This window comes from Chelon labrosus, assembly GCF_963514085.1.
Source record: "Chelon labrosus genome assembly, chromosome: 6".
In the NCBI taxonomy this organism is placed as follows: Eukaryota; Metazoa; Chordata; class Actinopteri; order Mugiliformes; family Mugilidae; genus Chelon; species Chelon labrosus.
In genome coordinates, this window is record NC_140342.1 from 10,622,996 (window position 1) to 10,648,729 (window position 25,734).

The 25,734-nt window shown below is 43.0% G+C and overlaps 2 protein-coding genes across 2 annotated transcripts; one reads left to right on the forward strand and one right to left on the reverse strand.

Moving 5' to 3' along the window:
• Positions 1–337: 337 nt before the first annotated feature.
• LOC311490074 (AP-2 complex subunit mu-A) lies at positions 338–12,699 on the forward strand. Its single transcript, XM_084547418.1, has 11 exons — positions 338–494; positions 1,934–2,055; positions 6,760–7,025; positions 7,300–7,382; positions 8,201–8,336; positions 8,902–9,046; positions 9,881–10,000; positions 10,129–10,264; positions 10,390–10,487; positions 10,674–10,785; positions 11,571–12,699. The coding sequence occupies exons 2-11, from the start codon at positions 1,982–1,984 to the stop codon at positions 11,703–11,705; spliced, it is 1,305 nt and encodes a 434-aa protein (XP_084403544.1). The 5' UTR covers positions 338–494; positions 1,934–1,981; the 3' UTR covers positions 11,706–12,699.
• Positions 12,700–12,951: 252 nt separating this feature from the next.
• Positions 12,952–22,842, reverse strand: pcyt1aa (phosphate cytidylyltransferase 1A, choline a). The gene is made up of 9 exons (XM_084547417.1): positions 22,326–22,842; positions 19,970–20,083; positions 19,074–19,173; positions 18,723–18,839; positions 18,482–18,633; positions 18,160–18,238; positions 16,606–16,748; positions 16,129–16,317; positions 12,952–15,170 (listed from the first exon to the last, which is right to left on the reverse strand). The coding sequence occupies exons 2-9, from the start codon at positions 20,081–20,083 to the stop codon at positions 14,949–14,951; spliced, it is 1,116 nt and encodes a 371-aa protein (XP_084403543.1). The 5' UTR covers positions 22,326–22,842; the 3' UTR covers positions 12,952–14,948.
• Positions 22,843–25,734: the final 2,892 nt, after the last annotated feature.

The window sequence follows — 25,734 nt, forward strand, 5'->3', positions numbered from 1 at the left end:
AATAAAACGAGACCACCCACAAAATGGTTTTAAAGGACAAAAAACAAAGTGGGATAGTTCCTAAATCTCCACAAGGAAATTAGTTTTCTTGGTTTCAGTTCCCTCTCTGGCACTAAAAGGGAACTGCAACTTGATTTATGGCCATTTCCTAAAAAAAAAATATTCTAGCCCATTCATCTGCCTTGCATAGCTATTAAACGTGATTTTATTAATGATCGCTACCACCAGATTAATAAAAACTGACCAGTAACCAGTGTTGCTTATGATAAGAAAGGCCTGGGTGCGGTTTACACGGGGCTCCAGCCGCGCCTTTTCCTGTCACAGCGGAACGGTTGTGCGTAAGGACGGCGGGTCAGCTGACAGCTATCAGAGGACCAGGGGGAAGGAGCGGAATTAGCGGCTGTGTTAACTGGGAACCTACTGGATCCTGACATAAGCTATATTCAAGGCCAAACGGGGAGGGAAAGACTGGTGGTGTTCGTCAGAGAACTAGGGTAAGGCCATCACAGACGATGTGTGTGTATCTTCCCCGTCAAAACGATCGACTACGGCACGGCGACTCTTCACGAAAGCCGGTGAAACGGTTTCATCCGTGGGCGATGCTAGCGTTAGCAGCGTTAGCCGCCGCTCTGCTAGCTAACGTCAAGCTAGTAGCTGCAAGCGGCGCTATCACGGAACGAGAGCGTCTTATTCTTCAAACCTAAAGCATTTAGCATGCAATTTCTGTAATTTATAAACAGCTTAACGTGTGCTGGAGCAGTCTATGCTGTGCGTTTTGTGCAGCTAATATGTTTGTTGTCGGTAATTACTAATGTAGCGGTTTAATTTCTCGCGAAACGGATTTTCTTTTCACCGGAAGTCCATGAAAAATCCCGCACGGCTCAGCGCTCGCTCGCTGAACATCCACCGCCAGCTAGCCCGCTATCATAAGCTAAATTAGCTAGCTACTTCTCACTCGGTGTATTCTCCATCACTTTGATCTTAGCTGAAGGTCAAGTCATCAGCAGAGTCGTTACAGCTTACGGTTAACCGAAACTAAGGCTTTTTTAAATAAAACCTGACCGTCGCTAGTTGAGGAACAAATGTCAATGTATGAAAAATTGATGAACGTCAGGAAATGGCCCGAGTGAGCAGACATCTTGAGTTCGCCAATAAAAGGGCGATTAAAACCCCCTAAGGTCTGGTGCACGGTTTATTCGGTCACGACTCGTCGGTGTCTCAGTGGGGGAAACATTTTTGGCTTATCTCGTCTTTATATCTGAGTCGTGTCGGTCCTCTGAGCTCCGTGGGTTTTAAGATGTCTGGACTCAGTTTTCGAGGAATTCCAAGCATGTCCTTCATCCCCTGGTTTCCAGAAGCTTCATCCTCAAACGAGGGCAGCCTCCTGCTATGTGCTGCTCAGAGCCACACACAAATCAATTGTCCAACACTGGCCCAGACTCCGGGTGTATTTTATTAACTTCAGTTTATAATTTTACTTTTGATCATCTATTTAATCTGAGCAGATGTGTGCAACATCTGGCTGTAAAAAAGACAGATAAGGGCACAGATTTCTAGTTGGCTACCTGGTGGCATCCTGCTTTAGACCGGTGGCATCCTGCTAATCTGTTAATCTTACTACAGAACAAGGAATTGAGTGTGTTGAGTCTTTCTTTTTTTAAGCCAACATTGGAACCAGCGTTAATGTATGTGTGCTCATGCATTTTACAAAATGAGTCACCACAGTGGTGCAGCTGCGGGATTCATTCGGTTGGCAGTGTGGTGTGTGTGTGTGTGTGTGTGTGTGTATGTGTGTGAAGAGGGAAAGAGAGAGACAGAAAAAGCGGATGTGAGGGACAAATGCCTCTCTGTGCTGTTGGTCACTCCCTCACTTTTCACTGCTTTCACTTCCCTTATCATCCCCTTTCCTTCCTCCATTTCTCTCTCTTCTCAGGAGGGCTTTGGTCGCACCATGGGAAGTTGGGATTGAGAAGCAGCCACAATGATTGGAGGACTGTTCATCTACAACCACAAGGGGGAGGTCCTCATCTCCCGCGTCTACCGCGATGACATAGGGTATGTTTCCACGAGAAGCAAACCTGCTATTTCTAAATTTGGGGGAAACTTCAGGTCCGTGAGAAGGTCCTGATCCAGCGTGGGTGGACAGGTTGGAGTTGATCCTGGATGAGAGAGGATTATGTCCCTCTTCCTATTTGTGTTCACATTTGTTTGTCTTGTTATTGGAAAAAGAGTGAAAACGCAGCTAAGCCGGGAGGACATTTAGGATAACTCCACATATCAATATTGTAACCATATAATTAAATGTATCTATGAATACAAAAATAAGACATTCGCAAAGATCGTCTCAGTAAATGACAAGTACCAACACATGTTCCTATTATTTTGACCAACCCATTTTAGTTGGTGCGTTAGTCTAAATAACAGAAGCACTTTAGTGTTTAATTCAATCTAGTTTCACAGCACCACAAACTACATTCTCCGAAATGATCATACAGTTGAATCACCACCTTTCTGACGTTTGAACTCAATAACAGTCATGAAGCTGAGTACAGGACTGTTTATATTGTAGTGCATTTGTTTTCACTAGTGTAACTAATGTGCCAGTGACTATAATAAAACACAGTTATGCACAATCATTTCTGATTTAATAGTTTGGTTCACTCCATGCTTCTCAAACCACACCTTCTATTTAAAAGATTAAGTGCAGCTGTGTGGAAAGCTTTTCCATATTGACTTCAGCGTTGACACTACCTCCAAGACTCAAGTAATTAATCATCACCATATGCCTGAGGGGTACAGAGAGTTTGCATTTTTTTTTATTTTTGGCCTCTTCTTTGCATCATTACATGTGGCTGTTTCATTTGCCAGGCTGCGATCAAAAGCATTCAGGTGAACGGCACATTACCTTAAATAAGCCGTCGTTAGACAGCAGAGAGATCACACGCTTTTAAGAAAACAAGATGATTAGTCTTTCATCCCGTTTGTTGGATCAAATCTTTAACTATTTGTATGCTCTTAACATCGCCCAAGATCCCCATAATTATTCAGATGCTATGGTCCGTATCGCCCTTTAATTTGTTCCTAGGAGTGAGGTTTTATCTAATTAAAGGACGTCAGGTATCATTTCTAAAGATATAATGCCTAAATTCTATTCAAAGACGGGGACTATTATCGCATAAGAAAAACAGACACCAATATACATCCCTTCAACCAAAGTGCATTTTTTTTAACCAATGATTTGAATTAAAGTACATATATGTGGCAATACTTCTCACACAGATCAGAGCGCCCCTCCTCTAAATACACAACTGCAAACTAGAGTTTGTGTGTCAGCCTTTACGTTAATGATTGTCTTTTTCTTGTCACTGTATAGAGAGAAACTTCTTAAAGCTGGTGTCTCCAAGCCACAAAAGAAAATTCAAAATTACATCAACGAAAAGCATTTTCTTATAGTTGACACAGAATGGCTGACAATCAGTAGTTTGCTGTTTCGGGGAATAATGTATTTAAATGGGTTCAAATTGTTTTGTAAAAATCACTTTAATGGTGAAAGTTAAAAGTGTTGAAACTAACTAAACAAGGCTCAGCAGAAACCTTCCTAAAGCTGCTGAAAACTGCCGTTTTCACACATGATCTCTGTGCAGTATCCGGAGAATCGTGTCCAGATATTGTCTGGAGTTGCACTTTGACACATAAGCCAGAAATCACTAGATTGTCCATGTCATGAATGTCCTCACTCCGAGAAATACTCTACTTTTGGTTTAGGTGAGGAGGTGATGCAGGATACAGGACATGACATTCATCAGCATGTACGCTGACTCGCTGTGAAATCTCTGCTCTACCTGCTCTGTTCACACATGGCTTCAACCGGACATTAAACAGACTGTGTAGTAGGGGCGGGGCAGGGTAATGTCTGTTTAATGTCCAGTCCTGGTTCAGACATTTGCATTCTCACAACTCCTGCGGGAAAAAAAGGTCAAGGCTGCACTACACATGCGGAAACATCTTCATATGTACAAAAAAAAATATGGCCGAACAATATTTAGTGTAGACTGGAAACCTAGACATGTGGGTATGTTATGTGGGGTCAGGAAAATACACTATGCTCTATTCTTTCCTCCTTCCTTATCTGCATATTTCATATTTATTGCATATTTCCATACACACTCCGAAGCCAGAACAGGATGTTTGCCAGTCCTCACACCAGTCCGGTTCCTTGTAGGTTTGCACAGTGAGGTTTGGCAAGGCGCACAGAGAGCACAAGAGTATAAATTGATTTCTTTGTAGTCTTGTAGTGTCAGTTATGTGATTATATAGCAGCAGTGCTGGGTCAGTTGACCCTGAGCCTGTGCAGGGCCTGAAAACATTGACCCGCTGAACAGTTGTTGCCGTCGCTGGAGAGTTGGCGGCACAACAAAGAAGAAGAAAGTAGAAACAGAATTAACATGTGCTGCATTGCAGAGGTGTTCAGTGCGACCTGTTGCTTCAGCAGACTGAGCCACTTAGACATCATTCAGTAGTCATTTTGAATCGGTGTCATGCAGGGACTCGTGTGTATGTCGTCCACCTTTTGTCACAGTTCAGTAAAGAAGTAGTATTTGCTTTATTTCTGATCTCTTCCGCTTCCGTTCCCAGCAGTAGCACAAACATGGCTGCTTGCCTCTTGCTTCCTCAAACATCATGTGTACCAATGAATAGCACTCAATTTAAATATGAAGGCAATTCAGTTCAGGCCTTTTATAAGTGCTGTTTATTTAAATATTGAAAACAAAGATAAGCTGTGAGACAATTATTTATTCTTCATATTGTGTTCTGCAGAGCATAAAGTCCACATTTGTATTTATTGTGCACACATTTCCACTGTGTTATCTCTTTTTTTTTTTGTTGTTTGTTTGTTTGACATCAGCATCAGTGGCATTGGGTTCATCCTTCCTGCTGCATCAGTGCAAAGTAAACCAGACACGTTGCATTGCTCTTAGTTCTGCAGTGTATGCCCTGTAATGTTGACGCAGACAGTAGGCACTGATCTTTTAGTTATAGCGGATATAGAACGTAAATAGAGTGGTTCAAATTTATTAATGCACACTTGTCATGCTGATGTATTACAACACGCAGTATAATTCTGCCAACATCCTCCCAACACATTTTGTTGCAGAGATAGCGTCATAATAAACGCCATGTTGCTCACTCTGTCTACATGATGCACGAAAATGTCTTGTGCATTTTTGTCTGTCCTCTCCTTTTACTTCATCCTCTTTTTCCTCTCTATCGCCATTTTCCTCCATCTGTTCATCTTGGCCCCTGTAGGAATAGGTAAGAGACGCTCCAGCCTCTAAAGCATGAGCCTCCCCCCTCATGGCCACCGATCAATGACCCCATGATACCCTAAACTGCATGCCCATCGACTCCACGGTCGAGTTCCCTGTTACTCTCTCTGAGCATGGGTCACCTGTCATGTTACTGCAGTGGTAAATAAGTGGTAAATACAACCGCAGATCAGTCAAATCAAATAATTTGGTCTCTACAGGAGCCTGTCGCTATCGGCTTTATCGGCGCCTAAGCATGTAGTCTGAGCATGAGATATGATGGTTAATTTAGTCCTCTCATCCTTTTTTCCCGCCCTGATTTTTCTCACACAGGTGGTTGGGTCTAATTCGTCCATCTTTTTGGGGGTAAAGTGTTAAGAGATGATTTTTTTGTTTTTTTTGTCTTAATATGAAGCTTAAATTTAGTTTAATACATTTCATGAATGAAGTTTCCTTTACTGATGAAGGGACTAATTCTTTTTTAGTTGTGATATAGCAGCAGCAGCTTGATGGGAAGTGACGAGGCAGACATCTTGGCAGCCTACTGGACTGACTTCTGGTGTAAACGTTCGCTAATCTGCCTAGTGACTTCCCAGGCCTGTTTGGAGCCACCGGCTCTTCTTATTAAGTAACATCGACCGAGAAGGCTGCCAGTTAGGTGTGCCAGGTCCATTTGTTGTTTGTTCAATAGGAAAATCAGTCTAAGTTGAGAGAGATTACAAACTTTTCATATCCTTTCAGCTTTCGTGTTTTTTTTGGTTATGTTTGGATGTCAGTAAGGTGTGCAGTTTGTCGCCTGGGAACGGACCTCAGGATGTTCTCAGGCATTTGTCAGTAGGATTTCGTGTTCTTGTCAGAACGTGCTGCATCCCTGGCACTAAGCCCTGTTATCTATAAATCCACGTTAATCAGACCTGAGCTTTGGCAGCGAGCTGAGACGTACTGTGTCTCACTGCCACAGATGGCAGCTCAGATTTAATTCAAATAGCTAACATTTTCTTAAAATAAGAAGACATCTTAATTAAGGTATGGTTTGGACTATACAGGTTTAAATATATGGTTAATGTTTTTTTTTTTGTTCCCGTGAAGTCCACTTAAGTATAATTTTGTTGCCTTGGTGTCTAAGTCTTCTCCTTTCTTCCTGGTAATTATCACAATTTACACAAAACAACACTCCTTTTCTCCCTCTGAAAACACCAACTCGAGTGTTGTTTCTGCAGTTTGAAAAATGTTTTGATAGTTGTTCTTCCTTTGAAATGGGTGGGTATACTCTGAAGTCTGAAGGGGATGCTTATTTTGAGTCCAGCGCAAAACTGGGTTGCAGCAGCATTTTCACACGACGTGACAGGGAGGTTTATTGTTAAGTGTCACTGTTGCATTAAAGCCTCAAACAGTTGTTCCAGCTCCCGTCATAATTTTCCTTCCTCTGTCCCTCTCGTCCCCCGCTCTCTAGGCGTAACGCCGTGGATGCGTTCCGCGTGAACGTGATTCATGCCCGGCAGCAGGTTCGATCTCCGGTGACCAACATTGCCCGCACCAGCTTCTTCCACGTCAAGCGCTCCAACATCTGGCTGGCGGCCGTCACCAAGCAGAATGTCAACGCTGCCATGGTGTTCGAGTTCCTTTACAAAATGTGCGACGTCATGACGGCCTACTTCGGCAAGATCAGCGAGGAGAACATCAAGAACAACTTTGTTCTCATCTACGAGCTTCTGGACGGTAGGAGACGACTGTTTCTTTGTGGAATCGGTTGGATCATCCAAATGATACTAAACCAGTAGCTGATGATAGACATAACGTGGATTCTAGTCTTCTCTAAACTCTAATCTCATAAGTGTATTTTTATTCCCCTTCATTACTCCCATTGAAAGTCTTACCAGTACATTGTTTCAGCCATCAACCAGTGGTTCTTTTCATCCCTACATGCCCTACTTGTCCCTCTGAACCATCTTATCTCTTACTGACTGTTATCTGTTTGTGTTTGTTTGTACAGAGATCCTGGACTTTGGCTACCCCCAGAACTCTGAGACCGGAGCGCTGAAGACCTTCATCACCCAGCAGGGCATTAAGGGACAGGTCAGCAAGACCCTCGGTTATAATAATGTCAAATTTATGTCGACGGAAGACGAATACACACTCCAGTTTCCAGCGTGTTAGATATAGTGCAGTATAATATAAGAGCCTAGTAATGACTCATATCTTCATGAAGATGTTTAGATGATGTTGAAACCGTTTGAGTCAGATCAACAAGGACTCCGACAATGACTCATTTAAGTCATTTATCTAAATTTGGCAGGTGGAGACATTTCTGTGTGATTGGTGTTAATAATACAGCCTGATCTGTTTCTAGTCGTGTTGAGTACAAGCTGTAATAAAACGCTGCTCATTACATTACATTGGAATCTGTTCTTCAACGCAAAGTGCTGCAGGCGAGACAAACAATAACTGACAGTGTGATTTATTGTTTATCCACCCACTGTGTCTTTGTGGAGGCCGTATAAAACAAGAGCACGAAATATTATAGGAAACAATTGGAGCCTGTCTGGTTGTGTTATATTTTGTGAGAATTTAAATAGCAGCTAGTCAGAACAGACAGCTTCCTGTTTTGTGTATAAAATGTATTTTTTTAACTCTCTGTGTTATTAATCCTTTGAAATTAAATCATATTCTTCTGTTTTTGTCTCATTGTTTCCCTCAACCGCCGTCTTGGGACTCTCCAGCACCAGGTAATATACTGAAAATAATTCTATCCGTGTGCTGAAACCTGTCATACTTCTCCTCCACCTCCCCTGTAGTGCTAATGACCCCCTTTCATCGCCCTCTTCCTGCTGTCAAACCGTCAGCCGTTGCCTTTTGTGTGTAGTGATACAGTTTCTCTCCCCGTCTTCTCCCAGACAAAAGAGGAGCAGTCTCAGATCACCAGCCAGGTGACGGGGCAGATCGGCTGGCGTCGCGAGGGCATCAAATATCGGCGCAATGAGCTCTTCCTGGACGTGCTGGAAAGCGTCAATCTGCTCATGTCTCCACAAGGTCTGGTTATACGGCCCCCACTGCTCGCTCACTCACTCAGTTTAATGTGTGTACAGTGTTTTCTTCGCCCATTTATTGAGAAAATAGGGAACTTTATTAAGTCTTCCGCACCAGTAACTAATTTAATTCAAAAGGCCCAGAATGTATGAATTGGCACATGTTCACACATCCACTTAGACAACGTTTTGCCCACATTGAAGTAGACATTGATTTTGAAAGTTAATTCTTGATCTTGGAAACAATAGTTGACTAAACAATCAGATCAAACTAATATCTGTCCTATTGTCCTTTCAGTCGCATCCTATAATAGTTGCCAAGTTTCCATTTAGAGCTACAGAAAGATAAAATTATATGCTTGTCAAATAAGAATTATTCACAATAATAGACTTTTTACATTGTGTTTATGAATGTTTCCAATCTTGTGATTTTATATTGATATTTCAGATCTGAACCTGACACAGAACTGAATTTTTGGCATAGCTGGAACTTTAAAAGACTTTAAAAGCAGAGAAAACAAAGATGGCGTCCGGTGTTTTACTCCTAATTGTCTCCTCCTCCCATCCAGGCCAGGTCCTGAGCGCCCACGTGTCGGGGCGAGTGGTGATGAAGAGCTACCTGAGCGGAATGCCCGAGTGCAAGTTCGGCATGAACGACAAGATTGTCATCGACAAGCAGGGCAAGGGAGGAGCGTCGGACGATGCAGGGAAGAGGTGAGCGACGAGGAGAAGCTGAACGCATCCACATTTTGTCAAACCGGGCTGAAAATCGTTTAGCTACTTTGCATCTGATTTGATTTGTTGAGAGCGGCTCCGTCTTTAAAAACCTGTCCTTGTCAGCTTTTTAAAGATTGTTGAGATTAAGAACGACGAGGCCTGTGTCTGTTAGCCCCGTGTCTGTTTTATCAGTGTTGTCTCAGGCTTTACAATTTATTTTTAATTTTTCTTTCCTTTGGATGCATCTCTCCTTTCTTTCCCTCTCTTTCTTTTCTATGTGCTGTACCTCAGTGATTTAGGGGGAGGAAGGTACTGTACTGACAAGTGTCCTCACCCTCTGCCACCTTCAGTACACACACACACACAAACACACACCCTTGTCTTGTCTAAGACCTTTATTATATTGAGACTACATGTCATGCACTGTTGCTCCCCACACATCGACTACAAATCAAACACGCCTTGTTAACTCCTGAGTGTTCTGCCTGGTGGTTGTTCTCTAGCTAGAATGCTATGTTTGTTTTACTAGCCCCCACCTACCTGTCTGACTTTTAACCTTTTATCCAAACACACTAACAGAAACTGTGAACTGTTTAATGACAGAATAGCTAGATTAACCCAAACCAGGTTCAGATGTCTTGGTAGTAGCAGCTGTGTCCCTGTGTCTACTCACATCTTGTTCCCTTTTCTATTCTGGACATTAATTGAGGGAGAGTAGTAGTTGTTATCTTTTGGAGATTCTTTTGTTGATACATATATATATATATTTAATATTTAATGCTAAACTAGTGTAGGTTTGTTCATCTCTTGTGTGTGTGTCTCTCCTGACAGTGGGAAGCAGTCCATAGCCATCGATGACTGCACTTTCCACCAGTGTGTGCGCCTCAGCAAGTTCGACTCTGAGCGTAGCATCAGCTTCATCCCCCCTGATGGAGAGTATGAGCTCATGAGGTCAGTGGATGGTTTCCATGTTTAGGACAACCATGTAACATCTAAATGAAAAGCTGAGAAGCAAACCACTGCTTAAACAAACTACTTAAAGACATATTAACGGTTATTTCCTCTCCTCCTCCTTGCAGATACCGCACCACTAAGGACATCATCCTGCCGTTCCGAGTTATCCCTCTGGTCAGGGAGGTGGGCCGCACTAAACTGGAGGTTAAGGTGGTCATCAAGTCCAACTTCAAACCCTCTCTCTTGGCTCAGAAGATCGAGGTCAGCTCTGTTTAATGTTAAAATGCTAAAGTGTGTGAACTATCTCTTCATTATAACAGATTTTTATGAGAAACCGTCCTCCACTGTGTGTGTAAAGTTTGCATTAAAGTCTGTTCTCCCTTCAGGTGCGCATCCCAACACCCCTCAACACCAGCGGCGTGCAGGTGATTTGTATGAAGGGAAAAGCCAAGTACAAGGCCAGTGAGAACGCCATCGTCTGGAAGTGAGTAGGAACTCTGTCCGTACGTTTCACAAGTTAAAAGCAAACTGGCTTTTGTGCTCTCGTTTAAGTTAATGATTAACTACCTCATCCTGGGCATTTTCATTTGTTTAACCTCGTATCTGCTTTTGAAACTCCCCATGTTAGGCAGCGTTTTCCTTTTTACTGATAACGTCTGTGTGTTCGCAGGATCAAACGCATGGCTGGGATGAAGGAGTCTCAGATCAGTGCTGAGATTGAGCTGCTGCCCACCAATGATAAGAAGAAATGGGCCAGGCCTCCCATCTCTATGAACTTTGAGGTAAGAAGCTCTCCCTCATGCACACATATTTGAATCATTATCTTTGTGTGGACATCCATTGACTTCCCCCTACCTGAAATTCTAATCCTAACTCTAAAAGAGAAAGTGTTCCCAGCTTACCCTCACTCCTATGGTCTAAAACTGAAACTGGTCCTCACATAGTAAACACACACTGTTCCCTGACAACTCACCTGGTCCCATAAACCGTGGTCAGAGTCCTCTCCACAACGTTGCAGGTTCAATTCCAGCCTGTGTCCTTTAGTGCATGTCTCCCCTCTTTCTCACCCTATTACTTCATGTCTCTCTCTGTTAATAACTGACAAATAAAGGCACCAAAATCCAATAAAATGATGAAAAAGGACAAATAAAAGTACACATATACGGACATCACGCTGGTTTGGTCTCTGATTGATTTCTAAATCTGAGACTTTGTTCCTAATGCACATCTACACACAACTAAACTACTTACTAAGCCCCTGTGTGCTAGTGTTTGTTAAATTCTGATGTTTGCAGCATTCTCCCTCATCAACCAAGCTGCCTGATTAGACATCATGTTTGCTAAATGCGTAGCTGAGCAGATCTGTGTACAGAGCTGGCAGCCAAACAGATGGACTCTGGATTAAATCCGATCTCTGTGTCTGTCATGCAAATCACGACATGCCTGTTTCCACGCGCACACACACACTTACTGTTTAAAAAAAAAAAAAAAAAAACAGCGACCTGCGTGGCCCACAGCTCCCGGCCTGCAGCGGCACGTTCTAACTTTCCTCCCCTCGTCCCTTCAGGTTCCTTTCGCTCCATCTGGCCTCAAGGTGCGCTACTTGAAGGTGTTTGAGTCCAAGCTCAACTACAGTGACCACGACGTCATCAAATGGGTGCGGTACATCGGCCGCTCCGGCATCTACGAAACCCGCTGCTAGAGTCGAACCCCCTCGCCAGGCAGCAAACCTGACCACTTCCCTCCCATCGACCCAGTTAAAGATTTTTTTTCTTCTTTCCCCCCCTACTTTGTCTCTCTTCTTCCCTCAATCCCCATCTCTCCCCTCCCACACCCACCAACCCCCACCTCTTCCTTATTAGGTGTTGGAGATCGAATTTACATTGTTTAAAAAGTAAAATGAAATAAAAAGAATATGGTATAATGAACAGATATATGCAAAATGTGAACCATTGTATCGTATATATCTCGTAGTGATGAGTAAAAATGTAAACCAACTGGTGTCCGAGAGAAAAAGACAAGTGATGCGGGGAGGGTCCAGGGGGAGAGGACTGGAGGCTTTTAGGGGTGGGGGTGCTCTGTTGTGTTTATTCAGTGTTATTGTTCCACTATCTGCTCTTACTTTAGGAATCCCACACGTCCTAGACTTAACCCTGGTAAGATGACCTGTAGCTGTTGTGGTTTAAAATGAATCCCGATATAGTTAATATGAACTTCTGTCTCAGTAGAGTCTACCCTCGAAATGAATCGGTTGATGTATGATGTGTGTTTTTGGAAATGGTCGTTTAAATCTTAAACACTCAACAGGACAAGAAATTAATCTCAACTCAAAGTCAGTTGTGGGTCGTTGGAAAAGAGGCTGTTTTTGTACTTTTGAGTGTGTTGTTCCTCCTGCCAGCCCCCCCAGTGCTTTCTCTGCCACTCAGTCAATAAAGTTAAAACATAAGGGAACATTCCAGGCAGTTTTGAGGTTTGACCATCATCCTGATAAGCTAGTTGTGACCCAAATTCCCCAAATGTTTCTCAAGCACTAAGACGAACTTCCCGTCACACTATTCTGACTCAAAGATCAGGCCCTGGGAGCGTTTGCAGCGAGGCGAGGTCTCCCCCTGGTGTTTGCTTCGCCACTGTCTGCTTCTCCATGTTTGTAGCCCTGGTGACCGTTCTGTCCAATAAAATCTGACTATGTAACCAAACCCTCCCGCTGCGTGAGTGTGTATTTTCATTTGTTTGATTATTTTATGTGGTCTGAATTCTCTTGCGTCTCCGTTTCCTCTTGATACGAGGACTGGCTTGGTGTAGGAACAATGGGCTTTTGGTAACTGGTCGCACAGAAGTTTTGGTCAGTCCAGTTTTCTTAAGTTGTCCAAAACAGTTGAAAAACAGTTGAATTGAGCGTAAATGATTTGACTCTGAAGAACCAGTCCAGAGATCACAGGAAACAAAAAGACTTTGGCCAACACATTTTAATACATTTTTTTCCTGTCTCGCTCTTCCTCTACATCCAGGACACAAAAACAAAAGTAACCCCAAACAGTAAAATAACACATGATTAAAACACTTGCTGTTAAAAACATTTACACTTGTACGCCTCTTAGTAGTAGTGGCCATTATTGGCTTGCCACCTTGAGCTCTTGACGTGGACATGCTCTTGCCGAGAAGATCACACTGACGTTAAAAGGAAAAGATTCCACGAGAATCGAGGCGAGGCTTCCCGAAAGTAGCTTAGCACCAAAATCTAGGCTGGAATTCCTCAACAAATCACACTGGTTCTGTACTCTGAATATGAAACCCTACGGCTTAACAACTGTGGGAGTACTTTGCAGTCTTGGTCGCTGCAGCAAAGATTGAGTGCTTCTTGGGGAAACCAGGCCTAGAGCAGATCAATGTGACGTCTGCCAACATTTATATTAGAGTCATCTAACAGTATTGCATTACATCTTCAGATCACCTGCGATGCTTCAGTTATATAGGAGACACGACACATGCTTTATCACTGGAGATGCAGGACACACGCATACACACACACACACAGAGTTTGACCACATCACACCGCCTCAGTGCTGCAACAATGGCTCTGCTCGGGAAATGATCCTCACACTCTGTGCTCGTCTTGGGGAAACAATCAGTTCAGGGAAGGAGGTAGCTACATAAATGTTGATCTGGGGAAACTAGAGCTGACGCCCTCACACTCCTGTGTGACACAGTGCTGTCCAGTCTATCAGAACATATCTCTAAACTGATGTGATATGTATTTGAAAACCCTTCAGTGGAAGTCCTGTCTGACATGGCTCTTTATATTTTGCCATGTAAGTGTGCGTGAGGAGGTTTTATTATGAAGGAAACTTACTTTGTGCTTACGACTCCTTCTGTCGTTTAAGACGGTTCTCTGACGTTTCTGCATTCTGAACCTTACACTCTATTACCATGACGTGTGTACTATACGCAGTGAAATGATTACAATCCCTACAGGCCCAGATCTGCATTACAAAATAATAAAAAAAAAGAAAAGAAAAAAGCTGGTGATGATTCTCTGCTCAGACTGAAGCCCCAAGATGAAACTCTAGAAAAATAAGTATTTCTACGTCTCCACGTTTCAACAAGTCGTCGTTCTTTTATGCCACTAAAAACCCGTCTTATTTTGACTTACTTGCAGACAAAAAAAACATTAAAAGCAAATTTATCACTATGTGCAGTAAAATCAAGGGTGAACCCAGATCGATCAAGAGACGGAAGATGTGAACAGAAGAGGTTTCAAGCATGCCAAATTAAGAGCTCGCACACACAAACATTGAATGCACTACGGACACGCAGCGCAGGCAGGCCCCCAGACCAGGCTTGGGGGGGAAAAGGCTGCTGTTGAGTAGACCTGTAGCTATTCTCAGGTTAGACGTGATCTGGAGTTTCATGTTAGTGTGAGCGCGATACAAACCGACTCGTGAGCACATCAGTTCGTTTTCTGACCTGCTCTGACAAACAGATATATTCAACAGTGTCTCCATGATTCCTCAGCTCCCCTCTCCCACAACGACAAACTGTACGTGCTGTTCCAGCAAGTGAGCAAAAGACCTGCAAGCCCTCCTGCTAAAGCCATGACAAAAATAAAAGACTCAACTATAATGCCAACCTTAAGGATACCGTCATAGATGGAAGAGTGTAACAGTGAATGACTAAGAAACAACATGAAAAGTGACAACTTTCAAAACTCTACTAGTGGTGACTAGTGGTAACATTTACTGACCATTACTCAGAAACAAAAAAGATGGACATTGGCGTTTAAAAACAAGAGCAGTGGAGAACCTGGCTGTTACCGTTATTGTGACGCTGAGGTGCTAAAACCTAAACGGAAAAAAATGAGAGTAAAATCTGAAGCAGGAGCTCGATGAAAACCCGACAGCTCTGTTAGCACTGACTGCGACCCGACAGCGGGGGCCTCGGACGCGGCCTAGTTTTCGTCGTCCTCGTCATCGTCATCATCGCTGATGAGGTATCCGCGGGCGCCGCTGTGGTGGGGAGGAGGCGAGGGCGGCGGGGAGGTCTTGGAGAAGAAGGGGAGGCGGAAGGTGGGAGAGGGGGAGCGCTCCTCGCGGGTGGGGCTGCTGTCGGGGCTCTGCCTGGGGCTGATTGCCTGCAGCATGCGGCCTTTTCCTTCCTTCAGCATGTGCTTCTGTGGAGGAGACAAAAATTAATCCGTTAGATGTTAAATGCCTAAAAAACATGACGCGTTCACGAACAGCTACTCGGACTGTGCACTTCAGGGTTAACAAATCAAAATATAAAGACACGATCATCTTGACAACGGTTTAGACTTTGATCTCAATCTGAAGTTGCGTGTTTCTTCACTTTGAATTCTTGTTTTATTGCAGATGTGTACTTTGGGTTGCAGTTGTGTTAAGAATGCAAACAAGACTCCGCTGCTACGTTCGAGTGCTCAAAGAGAGCATTCAGCTTTTTACAGGCTTCACTCTGCGACTGCTTATCTCACCTATACAATGCTGTCTGGCAGCTTCAAATCTCCGGCACCATCAACGAGATGCCATTTTTGTGTCAATCCCTGTTCTCTGCAGACACACATCAGGGTCGGTTTACAACTCAGACTGTGTGAAGAGTTACAAAAGGCCTGCTGTGCATGTGGAAGAAAAAATAACTCACTGAGGCTTTTTTCCAATTTGGGATTTGAAAGCAATAAGACTCAGGCATTTCGTGTGCCAAGCAGATGCTGCTCGTTGAACAGGGTTCGCTGTGTTTCTGGATCTTTCTGCCTTTGCTGCTTTGATTTTTTTTTAATCTGTCTCTTGTGAGTTCCAACAATTTAAGATAAAAGGGCTCACGTTTTAAATTTCTGCATGAGCTGACTAAAACCAACAACATGAAATACAGGGAGGACCTGAAAGCCTGCATGGTCAGCAGCTATGTGAATAAACCATGCTGTGAACAATACCACAGCGGTATAGTAGCGTAAAATGATAATAACAGCACGTCCCAGACGTTATTAGATTATAAGCCCTCCTTACCTCCTCAACGTGTCTCTGATGGCTGTTAACATTGTAAATAAGGATGCGCTCCCAATCAACCTTCATGACTAAACAGTTGTTAAAACCACCAGACAAATACAGCATCCTCACCAGAGCTCCCTCGGGACCAAACATCTGCAGGAAGTTGCCGATGAACTCCCTGGACTTCTCCTCCCATTTCTGGATGAGGTCGATGCTCTTCTCCTCCACCTTCTGGACAAACTCCTTGCTCTTCTCCTCCACGTCGCGAACCTTCCTCTTCACCTTGTCCACGCGCTCCTGCAGGTGGTACTTCTTCTCCTGAGGAGACAGAGGCACAGATCGACAATCAGTAAACCGTGCTGATATCTCACTGTACAAGCAGTAATACAGGAAGGAGAGCTTAACACGCAGACACGTGTCTTTTAAGTCAGTGCACTGACAGGGTTGCCTGTGGTTGCCCCCAACTACCGAGCTTCTGCAACCTCTGCAGCTGCTATGAGGCTGCAGTGAGAATGCACGTCATCAAAATCTGGCACATTAGGGCAGCGCCAGGGGTTACATCAGCTCACTCTCTACCAATCACTGAAACCAAAGCTAAGCACGTACATTGATGAAGCTGACATTGAGCTCCTTGGCCGTGTATCCTCTCTGCAGGTTGCGTCTCACATACACGTCATAGTCGCGGACGATGCGCGTGATGATGTCAGAGGTGGAGATGCCCTCCGTCCGCTGGGTGGGAGCGAACATACCTGAGACACACAAACAAGAGGTCAAGAGGACAAGAAAAAAAATAAAGAGACAGCTGTCACCGAGTGCAGAGGAACGTATTTGGTTTACTGCTCCTGAGCTTGACAGTGACAAGTTCACTGAACTGAACCTCCCATACTATTCGCATTTCACAGCGCTCTTTGATGCTACTGGTTAAAGTCGAAAAGGCTCATTCTGACATGTGTGTTATGTGATGTCGATGCACAAGATTACACAAGCGAGCATCATTTCAAGCACCAACGCCCCACCTAGGTTGAGTTAGTAGTAGACAGAGAAATACAAAGAAAGAGGTGGAGAGCTTGCAGCTTTTATGACCGCTATCACCGTTAAGGAACAGCCCAGATATTGAACAGTTTAGTTACAGAGAAACCAAACCGTCATCAAAGAGCTGACGGCTACCAAGGCTGGGCCTGCGCCTGCACAACGAGAAATAACTCTTCATACCAGCAGGTGGCAGCAGTCTGTGTTCAAAAGAGCTACCTGTCGCTGGGGCTGGGACTCTAGGAGGAGTCACACAGACTGGCCTCTCCTAAATCACGCTGGTCACCTGGTCTACAGTTTGTTCAGCCTAGATGATCACGTTGTGTTTGAATGTTCAGATTATATAACGATGTAAAACAAGAAGCGTTTTCTGTGTGCCCCTTAGAACTTCGTAGTTTGCTTTTGTCACTTCAGTTTTTCTTCTGTGGCTGAGCTGAACGGTCAGTGAGAGAGATCTCTCAACGTGCTGAATCAGCTGAAACAGGAGTCTGACTCCGGGCAACGGTGCAGGACTCTCACTGACAACCCGACACCATGGGCTTGGAGTGTGACACCTGGGACGATGTCTGCGCCACACAGCCACAGCAGCTCGGCTGTTGTTCACACCCTCACCCTCCGTTAATCTTGCAGCTGCAAGAGACTTTAAATTCTCCACCCAAACGCCCACATAATTTTACCTTTTGCATGTACCATCTTGAACAGCTGTTGTAGCAATTCCACTGCAAGTATTAATGAAGTGTTTAAATATTTACTGATAACTCTTGAGATGATTTGGGATAAGCATCTGTGAGATCTGCCAGAATGGCCTGATTTGTTATGGTTTCTAGATTATTTTCAACTAGTAGTTTTTTTATGTATTGCCACAAGGATTCTGTTACTCAGAATTTGTTACCTAATAACAAATGCAGTCGATTATTATTAGTGTTTTGGACCAAACAGCTTCCCTAAACTCCCCACGGCAACCATAAATAAACAATGATAGTCTTTGTGGTTAGTAACGTAAATCCCCCCCCCACACACAAGCATGTTACACACAACCATAAATGCACAGGAAGCAGCTGTAAACACCAAACTGTATCCTGTCATTTAGTCGCGCACCACACAACCACTCTTTGTTACTGCGGCACTCACCAGCGTCTTTAATGTGCTTGTACACGTCATCACTGCCCGCTGAGGAGTATGGGATGTCGTCATGGGCCACAAAGTCAATCTGGAGAGGTCATTACAATACACATCAACACAGTAGATTCAGATCTACAAATTGTACAAAAATAGACACAAAAACACAAAACAAAAACACAGCAGGGAAATGGTTACAAAGGATCAGGTATGATGGGTGGCTAATAACTCATTTTATTTCCCCAAAAAACCTGACAACAGTTTGTTTCTCAACACAAGGTTTCAATAAACAGAACAGAGGTTTCTCAAGAGTTTCTCTGTGTCATCCACTCACGCGATGTCTCGCAAGGAACTCTGGTGATAATGTCCAGGGAGCGTTTCGCACCACTTCATCCACGTAGCGGCAGTGTCTGACAGCATCGTACCGCTCGTCCTCATTCATGACTGTGAAGCCCTTGTATTTGTGGGTCAGGTCATCGCTGCACACTGGGAAATTAAACAGAAATTATTATCAAAAATTAAATGGTAACAACACTCTGGTCTGTGAGAAAAACAGTCAGGAGTAGTAGACTTACCTCCGACAATGAGGTGTGTATTTGGGAAGAGGCATTTAGCCTGCATGAGAGCTCTGGCGTGACCTGAGTGGAAAACGTCAAAGATGCCATCTGCGTAGACTCGCACGGGTCTGTCAGCTAGATGGAGAGAGGCGAGACGAGACATGAAGAGATGAAAGATTTCTTCTGCATAGAATTCATCTAAAATTACCCTTGTTCGTCCATATGTATGGACTGACACGGACTGAGACGAAATTTACTGATATTTGAGGAAAACAGAATGGAGAATTTTCTTATACACATAGGTGTATAAGGCTGAGAATAAGTCAAAGACAGACACATCTGCAGGGAGATTAAAAGATTCAGACTCACGTGGTGTTCCCCTCTTGGCCTCGTCCATGGTGACTCTTTCATAGGGGTTACCATCCGCTGGCACCAGCTCATCTGCGAAAGGTGCAGGGTGCTTCAGCCCCTAAAAGACGCCAATTAGCAGAATATTAGCGATGAATAAAGTTTTTTCTATTAATGAAAACCCTACTGAATCACTTTAACTTCGGGCTGAAAAATGTAGCATCATATTTCCTTAAAGTACTATTTGCACGGGATTTAAATCAGAAATGACCCTCCTACATCTGTGTTGCTGTGTGGCGCATTCGCACGAGATGAGCAAACATTACTGCATGTAATGTCAAGGCTCTGCTACTTTCTGTTTCCTCTCCGCAGCATGCGAGAGGCAAATATTCTACGTTTTGCACTACTACGCTTATTTAACAGCTTCAGTTACTGTACATACTGTCTGGCAGTGACTGGATCTCAGTGCTGTGCAGCTACATCCAGTTTTTCAAACTTTAATTCATAATCGCGGATGTGCAGAGAGGCAGAGAAGCGCTGTTCAGGAAACAAAAGTCTCTGAGGAAAACACACCCAAAATACTTGGTAAATTATTACAGGACCTACTGCAGGGCCTCTGTGTTTGGAGAATTATGATAGGTAATTTGCAGTGTAATTTCATCTCTTCATGTCTCATGGCTGATTTGCACTGATCACAGACACACTCCAAACAAACAATTATTGCAATTTACTAGAGGTAACAAGCTAATACTCGACTCTTACAGAATACACTGGTGTGGAAATCAAGGGTGATGCTCATGTGGTTGAACACATGATTTTTTTTTAAGCGCTCATCAGCTGAATTCTGAAATATTTAGAAGTTGCTTAGTGGTCTTTGCGATTGTGGGAAATCTGTACTGAACACACAGCTGACTCACCACAGTACATCTGAGGATTTTTCCAAGTCTTTCTCCCTCTTCCGTCTCCCCGTTGGAGCCATCTCTTCTTCTCTTCCTGGACAGCAGCAGCCCACTTGAGCTTTGGGCCTCCATCTGGATTAAACGCCAAAAGAAATGCAACTGAAACACACCGTACCTTTACACACATCGACAGTTTTGCTCAGTTTTAATACGGTTAATGAATGAACACACAGATGCATACAGTCAGCCTTACCCTGCCCCACCTGGCTTCATTCTGGACTTGAACTGTGTGTTACATAACTGTAGCATACTCACAGCATAGCACAGAGTACAGACAGACTGTAAATCCAGACAGCTGTAGCGTTATGGCAGATGTCATGTGCTGAGTTAACTTTGACCCAGTAACAGGCTTACGCACACATAAAAAAGGTCAACGGAAAATGAAGCAAACACCACCTGTTCCAACATAAAACAATAAACATACAGAAAATAAAGTATATCCAGCGTTCACTTCTGACGGCTGGTCATCTATTTATCCCAAAGGTAAGGGGGTGAGCGAGATCATGTTAACATTAAATTATTTGGCAGCAGGACACCCAGTCCTGTTTCACCAGCAGGGATGACACAAGTGGAAGTATCAGCTGATGTTGTTATGCACATGACAGCCAGCTGGATGTCTTCCCACATCCTGACTGCACAAGCTGGTTTATGCAGAGGAAAATATTAAGAAATGAAAACATCTGTTCTTGCAAAAATGAAAGATGCAAAGAACACGTCAGCCAGCTCAATCCCAACACATCAATGCTGAATATTATAACTATGAAGTCTCCAAATAACTAATTATGCTATTGACTGCTTAGTCTGTTGATGTTTATGAAACATAAAAGAAGTCCCAGAACCCAAAACATATTACTTTTACAGTCTAAAAAATGCTATAAATGAGTAATCACCATACACAAGAAAACAAATAAGAAGAGTCTAAGTTCAGGGACCAATATCTTGATGCAGGGTATAAATGTTATGTGTCTCCTGGTAGAACAGGAATAGCACAAGATAGTCTTTTCATTTCAACATCAAATTACATTTTCTAAAAAAAAAAAAACAATGAATCCGACACCCTGGCTATGTATCAAAATTCAGTGAAATTTGACGTCCTGCCACAAGGGTTCCTATTATGGGTTATGGCCCTGCCCCATTTCACACATTCCATTACGCCACCTAATATGAAGCCACAGGTCATTAAAGACTGGGTTTACTATTTTGAAACGTCTAAACTTTCTGCTTCCAGTTGAGTCATAATAAGGCTTGGCTGGATTTCTGCTGCTGTGTCCGTCATGAAAGTGTGACTCAGGGCACTGAGGAAAGGACGTGTCACTGCAGGTCCCAGGTGGTGACAGCCACCCGATCCAACATTGGCCACTCGCTCAAATGACCCCCTGCCTCTTAGCCTTGGCAGCAGCTGAGCAGTAAGACTGGGGAGCCCTGCAGGGCTCACATACACTAACGGACAGATGAGATTTACATGAGCAGCACATGTCATCATCACTGAAACTGTCTGCTATAATAAGAAAGCAACACAAGGACAACGCCAACCCTTGTCTGACTACATGCTTTGCAACAGAGGTTCAGGACAAACCCTGTAACCTTATTAAGTAGGACAAGGTCTCTGAGGAAAAACCCCGTCACAGAGTCACGCATAATTTAATAAAATGCCCACCACTATTAAGTGATAAACCAATAGTTCATTGCTGATCCCTGTCAATTACTTCATTATAAAATGAAAAATGACCATTACAATTTTAGAAAGTCTAGAGGACATTTTCAAAGAGCTTCTCTCTCTGATTTTAAAATGATTAAAACTACTATTAACTGACAGCTTAATTAAAAAACTTATTTCACCCCTAAAAATACCTAAAGCAGTTTGGAGCTGTTGTGTTAACTGTTGCTTTAACCGCAAAGTTAAATGGAAGAATTAAATGTCCACATTGGTAACTGGCCACTTGGTTCCCGTCCTGGCCCTCTGATGGTCCCCCAACCACACTTTGAACCACAGGCTTCAACTGCATTTCACACAATGTTCCCAATGTCTGCTTTCTGCCCTGTTTTAACATGTCACGCTGAGGTTACAGGCAAAGACATACCAAAAGTTAACCTAAGTCCGCATTCAGCTTTGACTAATGACAGAAGAAGAACTAGTGACCCAAACAGCTGACAGAGTGGTGGTACTGGTGACACTGGCTATACAGCTCAACCGTGAAAACCCTGGCTGTCTGGACGCTTTCACCTCCGGCAAAAACACTTAGAAATCAATACACCAGCGGCTTCTAGCCGCAATGTTAGCTGACGTTAGATAGGTACGTTTCTGATCACTTACCGTTCAATATTTTGTCCGGAATGCTGCTTTGCAGTAGTGGGCGGCTTCCTACCCTCGCGCTGCCAACAGGCTACCCAGCTAACTGCCAGAAAGCTAGCTAATGCCGCTAGCTACCGTCGAACGCTAGCTAGCAAGCTAGCTGTCAAGTTGGGTGGCTTGTTAGCTAACTTTAGCCGTTAGCTCGCCGGTTAGCTGACACCGCAAACCACAGTGAGCACAATTAATCCCGTGCGCCCCACGCCTCGGTACTTGCTGTGTCGGTGGATTAAAACTGCAACCACCAGCAGGGCAGACAAATTAGCAGCAGTGACAGTTTGTACTACAACGCTGACAGGTCAACAACACAGGAACTACAAAACTTCGATATCCTTACAGGAACTGACATAACAAGTCAGGTATTTCCGGGTGTGTGTGGTGCTGCCACCTAGTGGAAACACTGTGTATGAAAATAAATAATGTCCAACTAAAAGCTTTAATATTCTCACTTGCCAGTTCATTAGGTACATTGGTGAAAATATATACACTAATATAACTAAATATAACTAAACCTTAGCTTCATGAAGATTATGGTATTCAGCATTTGTTTAAAAAAATTGAGATATGTTGATTTAACCGTATTTTGATTTTGGAGTTTGTAGCACTGTTCAATTGTACACCATTAACACCATTAACGTCAGAGAGCTAGGCTAAATAACAGAAACACTTCGTGTTTAATTCAGTTTAACAGCACCACAAACCATATTCTCCAAAATAATCACACAGTTGAATTGCCAACTTTCTGACACTGTTTCAATATAAACATTATAACAGTCATGAAGAGGGATTTACTGCATTTCGGAGTCCATTTGTTTTTACTAGTAGCGGTAACCTACCTACTGAAGTGTAATGACAATGATCTGTTATTATGACCATTATTTTACAGCACTTTTTAGTCAATTCTAGTCTATTCTGTTCTATTTATGTATAACTAGCCAAATTCAAGATGTCATTTTCAACTAATATGACATTATACAGGCTCAACTGTAAAAATGTTACAGGTGTAAAATGGAATATGACTTAATACTTGATGAAGCTACTCTAACTTGTGATTAGATTGTGGTTGACATGTGGCTTGGTTTCATAAAGCTTTCATCTGGCGTATACCCAGATCTGTGCAGGACCAACTTAGTTCCAGCTGTGGTAATATAATCAGCTGAGATGAGGTCATTTGATAATTCATACTGTACACAGTCTTGCTGTCGCATCTAGATCTTGTCCACTCATGGACCATCATCTTTTTGTAGTTTCTATGTGGGCTGAGCAGAGGTAGACTGTGTGGGTCATTTGCAGATTTCCATCTATGGCAGAAAAGAGAGAGGTTCCATCCAAACACATGCAACATTACATGATAGTGTGGTAATCTGAGGGATTTATGTAGCGGAATCAAAACCAAGTTTCTTCCAGAGTAAAAGAGCACATTTTTGCTGAAGGATAACACAGATGTCCTGCAGCGTACATAACTTTAGCTGATCATCTTGTGTCCTGCAGGGAGCTCCAGGACAAGGTGTCATTTTACTTGAAGATCAGAGGGGCACACGTTCTGATAATTGATACCCTGAAGGTGGTGTTAAAGTTGTGCAACCAGTGCTGCTCTTCATTGCAGTTTTTTAACTATTTCACATTCTGCATTTTAAGTCTGACTTGAGATAGAACCTGCAGAGACATCTTTCTAACGTTTAACCTAAAAAGTCTTTCGCTTTGATGATGGAGTAATATCTAATATCTTTATTTTCTCAATAAAACATATATTAAGTTCACTAAGACACTGTTTTAGATTCCTTTTAAATCTTCGATTGGATGACTAAAATGTTGCTCTGTATCTTATAGTATTTCTACTACCTTAAACTAGTACACGTTACTTGAAGAAGTCTGAAAAATCTCAGATTCCTGAGGGCATTTTATTTTTTCGCGTTTTTTTTTTCTTTTTTTCTACTGAGACCTTCTGCAAAACAGACAGATTTATTTTTTCGGGCTGTTTGTCTCACTGTTCAGGTGAAATAAATGTATATCATTTAAGAGTAACAGGTACCCGCACCCTTCCATTTTTGTCATGAGCGCAGAGCAATTACAGTACGATGCTCACCATTAGCCACCTGGCAGAACCCCTCAGACACACTGTCTCCTCCTTGCGCTCTTTGATCGCAGCCTTACCTGCTGGTGTGAAGGGTAGAATTTGCTTCGTCGCTGAAATGAAAAATATTGACAAGCGCTGAGTAAACTGAAGATTAGAGAGGTCAAAAAAGTGCAATGAATGGAACCACATTAAAAAAAAAATACCTGGTTGGCCTTTAGTGCACAATAGGTCAGACTGCCATGTGTACAACCTGCTGTTTTTTACAATTTACTAGCAAATCCTTAATGTAGCTTATTCAAAGTGTTAGAAATTTGCATTGATTTTATAACATGTGGGGCCATTCAATGCTTTCAATATTTGCTATGTGATCCTACATTAGTGAGTAGAGCTATTGTAAACAGTAGAAGAGGAGCGTTTTGTTGTATTTTCAGTTTTCTTGTTCAACTGTGGCAAGAAGGGGACAGTGGACCGTACACATTGTGTAAGACCAAGTAAATAACATAAGTATTTATGATTATTGTATTTTCCTGACATTTAACCAAATTATTTCAAGGTGTCCAAACAATGTTTCCCAGGATGTGTTACATCGACCGGGTGGACAAGTCAGCCCATAATTCCTGCATATTTCTTGGGGACGGAAACAGCAGTTGACTCGGCTCCCCCTCTATTTTCTGACTGGCCAAGACTGAAGTTAAAAGGACATATCCAGCTGTTTTGAGGCAGAGGGCTAATTTTTACCTGCCGGGCATGTTTTGTCAAGAATAAGTCTATAGTAGCACAGAGCCTGCCACCATATTTTACATATTTGGCCTGTAACTGGAAAATCTATGATTGGAAGTGATTTATTTGTGAAAAACGTGTAAGAATTTTTTTAATGAATCTTGATTACTTCACTCAGGACTGTGAGCCCAATGGTAATATCCACGAAACTGTGTGCTTGTGCACCCAGCGGGTGCCCTGCTGTTACAGGACTTGTCTCTTGTGGCTTTACGAGGAGTCACATCTTGTTTGAAGTTGGTCTTTTACTGCTGGTTCATGCTCAGTGGACTAATGAGCTCTTCCACGTCTCAAGAGAAAATGCATGAGGGGTGGAGTTGGGCCCACTCGCAGTTCGCTGGCCAATCGAAGAGCCCGGTTATTGGTAGCTTACTTACTTATGAACAGTTTTGTTGAGCAGCGGCTTAGACCAGGTCTGGGGAGATGCAACAGCAGGTGAGCAGGTTCAATTTTCTCTTGTCACTCTTTGCCAAGTTTTAAAGTCGAACAGTTTAAAATAATTTATTTTTAATTTCTATT

What these genes read in the sequence shown, in the direction of transcription:
- LOC311490074 (XM_084547418.1), top strand. Translation starts at nt 1,982, where the DNA reads ATGATTGGAGGACTGTTCATCTACAACCACAAGGGGGAGGTCCTCATC. An exon ending in TCTTGGCTCAGAAGATCGAG is followed by an intron (nt 10,265 to 10,389) that starts GTCAGCTCTGTT and finishes TTCTCCCTTCAG; the next exon opens with GTGCGCATCCCAACACCCCT. An exon ending in GAGAACGCCATCGTCTGGAA is followed by an intron (nt 10,488 to 10,673) that starts GTGAGTAGGAAC and finishes GTGTGTTCGCAG; the next exon opens with GATCAAACGCATGGCTGGGA.
- pcyt1aa (XM_084547417.1), bottom strand. Translation starts at nt 20,083, where the DNA reads ATGGAGGCCCAAAGCTCAAGTGGGCTGCTGCTGTCCAGGAAGAGAAGA. An exon ending in CAAGCACATTAAAGACGCTG is followed by an intron (nt 16,749 to 18,159) that starts GTGAGTGCCGCA and finishes TGTGTGTCTCAG; the next exon opens with GTATGTTCGCTCCCACCCAG. An exon ending in TCAATGTCAGCTTCATCAAT is followed by an intron (nt 16,318 to 16,605) that starts GTACGTGCTTAG and finishes CTGTCTCCTCAG; the next exon opens with GAGAAGAAGTACCACCTGCA.